Consider the following 7,165-nt stretch of genomic DNA (forward strand, 5'->3'; position numbering starts at 1 on the left):
AAACTGCAGTGTTGTTTAGTAATCATTCTGACCTTGAAGGTTTCGTTCTGCCTCACACTAGGACATGACGTTGCCAATTGAGAATTGTGTACAATGGAACCTTGTTGGCAATCCTTCAGAATCTCTCTGTAAACCTAAAAATGTTTCTATGATATTGATAATTCAAGGGAAAACCTTTCAGGCACTCTTTGTTTGAATCCCCTTATTGATGTTGACAGAGAATTAGCACATCAATTTTTAAAATCACTTTAACACTGCTTTTAAATATGAAATGCAGAAGTATTCTTTTCAAGTGATTCCATGATTAAGCTCCCCAGGTATTAAACTTGGCAGCAGGGACTCTGTAAGCATTTCATTTTTATTGTTTATTAGTTAAAATCTCTTCATTTTTCTCCGTTTCCAGCCCCCCAACCTATCGGAGACACCTATCCCAGATGTCCGATGAGGAGGATGAAGAGGGCACGACTCTCGGCTCGTACCGCTCCCGATATTCCAGACGCAACTACCTGAACGACAGTGATGGCGACACCAAATTTCCGGAAACCACAGCGTAGCCTTGCCCCACACACAACCACAGCGCGTCCGAGCACCCTTAAGACACACACAGAAACCACAGGCGGCACGAGCACTCCCGAGCTGGAAGAGATCTCAAGCCTGTTGTTTTCCACTTTCTGTCCATAAAAAAACGAATACAAGAAAATGCATACGGCAAGGAGGGTGGGTAACGTCTGTAATGAGGCTACACCGAGACGCTGGGTGCATTAGAAACGTACCACTATTGTAAGACAGGAAAGTACTGATGCAGTTGTTTTCTTGCATGCCGTGAGGCATCCACCTAGATTTTGGGGTCAAGGGTCAGGATATTTCCTTTATAATTAGCCTGGGTTTCCCATGTTTGTCTCTTCAAAGCAATCCCCCCTACTCAACCACACACACAAGCCCACTATGCTCGCCCATCTCACCAAGGTCTGAAACTGACCCTCTCAAAGGTGTTGGGTTTCAGCCAGTCCAACACACGCCATCTGCCCAGTTTCCCAGCTTCCTCCATCCCCGATGTTACTGAGCCAAAGAACTGTTTTAGTTTGCGTTGAGGTGTTTAGACACACCGTCGAATAAATACCAAAATGCCTTTGTTGCAAGTACGACTGCACTGCTCTGTTCTTTGAGTCCTCGGGTTGTGGAAGAAGAAAACTACAGAGGATAAGTGCCATTGATTATAGATGTCTGCAGTTGTGCTACAAATCTCACTTTTTATTTCCTCACTTGCTGAGATAAATTATTTTTGGGATGAATTATTTTGGAGCACTGCAACTGATAAAATTAATTTCAGAACATCCAGTAAGTGATGAATACACAATACAATATAATTTCTTGTGCACTAATCTAAATAACGGCTTTCTTTAGGTGAGTGAGAACAGTAAAGTACTGATCACGTTGTTTTCTTGTATTTGGGACCGATGCCTTCATCCTGATTTTATTTCACGTGAATTTACTAGGTACTTGCAGTAATGGTTTTGGTAAAGAGTCTTTGGCTCAGGATCGTAGGTCCTTTTTTTGCCTAATTCTTCAGTTTTCCAAAGGGAATGTACTTGGTATTGGGTACGGTGCTTTGTTGTAATTATTTTCTAAAATTTCCTCATCTCCTCATCTACTGTAGTGGTAGTTCCACTATGGACAACATTGGGCTTTCATCATCTTCTGTAGAGTTTTAATACTTGACAATTGCCTATTATAGACAACTTACTAGATGCAACACTTATTTGAAATACAGGCTTGCGCAACTTGTATATCCTTCGCTGTGAAATCCTTTCATATTCCAGCGTACTGTCTTGTAAGACTGGCCAGTGATTTGGTCTTAGACCTCACAAGAAGCTATGAAATGCTCTGGAATTTTACGAGAAAACATGTCTGTTTTTTAAATGTTACTGGCATGCTTCGCACTGGTGATCTTTATAAATTTGAGCATGAAGAAATTTGGTGATTCCCTTCCCCACCAAAAACAATATTCATATTTGTACATGAACTGTGGCACAGGAATGAAAGGATTTCATTACCACTTGATTGTGAAGACAGGAGTTTAGATTTTTTTGTGCACATGCTTTTTAGAGATCTGTTTTCTGCACTATCCTTTAAAAGGTCTAATACTTTACTTTTTTCTATGCATTCAATATTTGCATTATTATTAAAAGCAGGGGAGTGTTTGATGGTAATGCTTTTTCTAACGCAGTACAAAATCCAAGGCAAGACGAATACATGCGTGCAACAGGCATAACATTACAGGCTGTACACATATAAATATATAATGTCTGTATGATTCATTCTAGCTTTCAAAATAGTTTGTTTATTTTCTGTATTGAACAAATGACCACTTGTTAAGAGTAATTTTGCAGTACGGTTTAATATATTGTAAATAAACAATGGTGATTGTTTTAGAATTGTTTTTGAATGGGGTTCTTTCATCGTGTAAGGCACACTCTGAAGACTAGAGCTGCATTGACCGATTGAACATGCACTTCAGAAAATCTGAAACTGGTTTCCTGGAAGGAATATTTCAGGATCCTGTAATTGAAAAGGACAGGAGATCATTTTCTGTTTTCTTTGAAGTCCTGCTCGCTGCTTTTAACCTGTTACCTTTCTGGTGTCTCTGAGTGTTTCCAGTGCATTATTCTCCTGTTCACACATTTCGGCCTTTCCAAAGGGCAGAAACATAAATTTATCCTCCGCTTGCTTGCAGTGGGAGTGGATTCGGCAGTAAAACTGTGGTTATTATCTAGTTTTCTATGCGTGGTTCAGTGATGGCCTCATTTTGAAATGTTGCATTTAAACTATCTGTACTAAGAACTCAAATTGTAGACAAATGATAGTTTAGGAAAATTCAGCAAGCAGCATTTTTCCACAATAAGGTTTATTTCAAAGGGGGCATTGTAATTTAAAAGCAACCAAGCTCATTGTGGATTGTGCTGCACGACATAATAATTATGGATGTCACAGCCTTAATAATGAGCAACCTGCAACAGTTCCTTCAATTTTAACCCCTCATGTGCCAGCTGATCTGTAATGCAGATTTGTTTAGGAGAGTCTCTGTTATGTTGTAAATGTATACGTTTACAAATGCTAAATAGCCTCTTTATTAATTACAGTAGGTACTGGAAAACAAAACTAACTGCAACAACATAGCTATAAAGGGGATGTCTATGATAGAAAATTTAGATTTGAGTTTTGAGCTTTGAGGGTGCAGTACAGGGGTTTGGGTACCTGGAAGTTTGTGGGTTCAAATCCAGGTAAGACACTGCCTTGAGGCAACTTCACCTGAATTGCTCCAGTGAAATACCCCGCTGTGTAAATGTGTCCAAATGTTGATCGCTTTGGATAAAAGTATCAGCCAAATAAATTAGCTCTGAAATTGTATTATACATAAAAAATGTAGCCAATATTTTGCTGCAGGGCTGATATCCCTATTCTTAAGATATTTAAAATACAAATAATGGAGGCTGGTAGACGGGTATGTTTTAAGCAAAAGCATCATACACACACACCTAGTCAAATGATGTGTCACAGGCAACATTGTAAGGTAAATGTTTAAATAAATCTAGGGCTTCAGTTACATGCCGACCTTGGAATATCTGGGCTCCCTCTCCTGTAACATAATATGGAAGTTTCTGTTAAATTCCTGCCCAGTTTGGAAGAGCCAAATGTGTGTTAAGGACGTGTCATCTCTGTGATCCCTGCACATGAGGGGGGAGACTCTTCATACACGGCCTCTATCAAGCTGCTCGGTCATTAACACGTACAGTAGCAGCGCAGCCCCATGCTGGGGGGGGGTTGTGCAAATTAGCACGTGCCTCACCCCCCAGCAGCTGGAAAGGCTTGGGGAATCCTGACCCGAGTCAGCTGGTGACCTAACTCCCACTCTTGAACCCCCAACACCTGAGCAAAGAGCTCAGCCTACATTCATACATCATTGCCTTTCCTGCACCGTTTTTCCTTGACATGTTGGAAACATTGAGATGGGGGAATGATGGAATGGACCGTAAGTGTTGATCGATATTTAATCTTACAAATACTTGGAGCATTATTGTAAATGGTACCATACGTTTTACTGTTCATTAAACTCTCATTGTAAGCATTGATGTACAAACTCCTGCTGTGCAAATGAAAAAAAAAATGTAGCTCTAGCTTCAAGTGTTCTAGTTGTATGAAATGCCAGAACAGAAAATGGAGGGGAGAACTTGTGAATTTTATTTGCCATTTTTAAAAAGAAAAAGGAGGAGAAAAAAACGGTTAAAATGTCTTGTCTGTATTTCTGTAAGATGTTTTTGGATTATTTATGAAAAAAATAAACTCTTGGGTTGTATTTTAAACGTCAAAGACTTTGTTTTGTTAGGTAAGGGATGTTTGTGCTGTACAGGAGCTGAGTGATTCCTGTGCAGCTTTGGGGAGAGGCATTCTCTGTTCTGTGTGAAGCTCACAGGTCTGGCTGAAAGTTGCATCATGCTCTGTGGCTTGTATCCTGATCTCATCAGTTTCTAAGTAAGGTTGGATGTGGTCAGTGCTGGGTAAGATCTACAGTAGGAAAACTAACTGGCTATTACAAGTTTTGTTGGTGGACCAGTGTGGGGGGGCTCTTCCCTGTGGACTAGAATTCCCAATTCCATTCTCCAGTACTGTGACCAAAGATACCGCGCTGTAAAAGAAGCCTTAACATCGGTCATTAAAAGATCCTCTGACACTGAGTTCTTAAGAGTAGTGCTGTAAACCCAGGGATACAGGCTAAAACTCAATCTGGACCCACACAGTCAGGCCTGCCTGAAGTTTTCCGCTAATTCTACTGGTGATGCAGTTTCTCATTTCTCGCCATTGTCTTTATAGAGAGCTTGTTCGCCCCCCAGGTGGCGCTGCCCCTCAGAGGTGGACGAAATCCTGTATGTGCTTGGAGTACGTTAGTGGCTGAAAAGCTCTCTATGAAAAGGCAAGGAATTATTCCAAGTAATAGAAGTTCTCTTTCTTATAAATACAATGCTCTTTTTTGTTCCGCATTTTGGCATCAAACATTTGCTGTAAAATGCAAGAAGTGCCCAAACAGAGAAATGCCTGAAGGAGGTTTAGAAATGCAGGTGGGTTTCAATTGGTCAAGATGATCAGAGTTTGCGCTCCAGATGTGAACACCTGCATCTTAACTAAATCCTCCTCATCAGTTTGTGAGCAAATGTGTGGTTTCTGCTCTGGTGTGAATTCTCATCAACACTGGAAGTCTGTGTCCTGTGGGATCAGTGAGACTGGAATGGCATTGGTAAGTGTTAATTCTGTATGCTACCTTCACACTTGCACTGTTTGCAGTAAAACTGGTTCATCCGTTAAAGGGTTGGGGGCTGTACATTAAAGGCTGACACATTAAAGGGCTCTTTTTCCAACAGAATAATTAAATAACTGTTCAGCCGCTGATCGGTGTTCTGTATTGGATCATGAACAGAGGCTGTGGTTAACTCTCCCCAGCCCATTGTAAGTTTTGCATGGCTTAGGTTTGGAGTATTACTAACATAATTTAATTTGATAGGAAATGAACAGCAATAATAATTTTAATAAAGTTAACACTAATACTGTAAGCAGTTCTGCTTCACTGCCAAGTGTCTGATTAAACTCCAATTCTGATTCCTAAACAGGAGCTGCAATGTCGTTCAGCAAGCTGGGGGCACAGATAACATCAGTTGAACAAAGAGAATGGAAGGGCCTTCTGTAGTTAGATTGCTCTCGACAAGATCAGGAGGAAATTGCTGCAGGAGTCCTTATCATTTTCTCCATACAGATGGATGCAATGTGCAGTTTGGCAGCATGGGGGTTTCTGAACTGCTGTGTAAATGGTGTTCAGCCACCATACTGGAGGAGGGAGGTTAACCCCACCTCCCACTTAAGCCTCCCTCTTTTTGCACCCTCCCCCCCCCCCCCACTACATTAGGATGGCTGGTGTTTATAACCCGAGATAACGTCTGCAGAATGGCTGTGTTCAGGCGTGATGAGATTAAGGCCATTGAAGTGCAGTAAATTCGAAATGAGATGTGTTTTCAGGCAGAGGAGGGAGTACATGCAATTGTGACAAAGTCGCTCGGTTGGAGTACACGTGGAGTCCCGACACTCAGACGTCTCCGCAGACAACGACTGTGAACTGCTCCTATCGATCCCTGGCGTTGGGGGAGTTTGAGATGGTTCAGGGTTGTCACCCTACAACAGCCCCTATGATGAGCTGAATGGCAGCAGATTCTGTAGCTGTGCTAGTGAGACCCACTGTATTGCTTCTGTATTTGGGGCTTTTTCTGCTGCTGCCCCTGCACCACATTTTGGAGGAGGTGTGCAATGTCCTACATGCCATACTGAGCTTACTCACAGCTGGTTATTGTGAACTGGGGGGTACAATAGGTGCCATGGGACAGCCTGGCTTTCCTCTTACATGAAAGCTATGCACCACTATCCTTGATCTACATTCCTGAGACAGAAGGGGGTATTTTACTTATTTCCGTCAAACAGATCTCACCACCCAGCTCATTCATTTTGAAACGCATCCACTTTAACAAGCTGGTGAGTAATTAATGAACATGTAATCTTGATTGAGGATACAAGCAGCTGTTGTAGATCGCACAGTCTTTTATGTCCGAAGTCCCTGATCCCCTTTTCCAGCGGCAGTGTCAGGGTTAGGAAAACAGGAAGGGCAGGGTGTTGCCCCAGTAGCAGGCTCGTCACAATCCAGTCCTCTTCCCACCTCCAGGCTCTCCTGCTCCAACTACATCTGCCAGCTTTAGTTAGCATCCTCCTCCAGAGCATCTTCATCCCTCTGCAGACCTGTCCCCCACATACTGTCCCTTTCTGCGCCTGCAAGACCTCCAGCCTTGACTTGAAATTAAACACAGCAGGGGCGAAAGGTTTGTGTGCTCATTACACGGTAACATCTATGGGGGCTTTCAAAACTGCTTTGCTTTTCTTGTGTGGAATACTATTGCAAGTCAGTCGCCCATGCGAGGCCACTGTTTTTCAAAGAAGCACGTACTGTATATGATTAAGCAATATGTGTTTAGAGGTTGTTAGATAATAATGAATCCTGTGCTATAAAGCTCTGAAAATTGCTTGCCTAACGTAATTTACAGGTCCTGTTGTATTTAAAAATGATTTGCCTGTG

At 42.0% G+C, this 7,165-nt stretch overlaps 1 protein-coding gene across 32 annotated transcripts in view; it reads left to right on the forward strand.

Annotated features, from left to right (window-relative positions):
- myo18ab (myosin XVIIIA b) overlaps positions 1-4,361 on the forward strand; it is a 119,343-nt gene extending 114,982 nt beyond the window's left edge. For 29 of the 32 annotated variants that reach the window (XM_069184257.1, XM_069184260.1, XM_069184263.1 and 26 more), the window contains one exon: positions 404-495. Coding sequence is in view for 2 of the 32 variants with exons in the window: in XM_069184274.1 (XP_069040375.1) it covers positions 404-554 (151 nt within the window). In the remaining 30 variants the exon portion in view is untranslated. Of the gene's footprint in view, positions 1-403 lie in introns of all 32 variants that reach the window. The other 3 variants (XM_069184274.1, XM_069184273.1, XM_069184245.1) reach the window with 2 other exon arrangements.
- The last annotated feature ends 2,804 nt before the right edge of the window (positions 4,362-7,165 follow it).

The sequence above is a fragment of the Lepisosteus oculatus genome, chromosome 26, assembly GCF_040954835.1.
Source record: "Lepisosteus oculatus isolate fLepOcu1 chromosome 26, fLepOcu1.hap2, whole genome shotgun sequence".
Taxonomy (NCBI): Eukaryota; Metazoa; Chordata; class Actinopteri; order Semionotiformes; family Lepisosteidae; genus Lepisosteus; species Lepisosteus oculatus.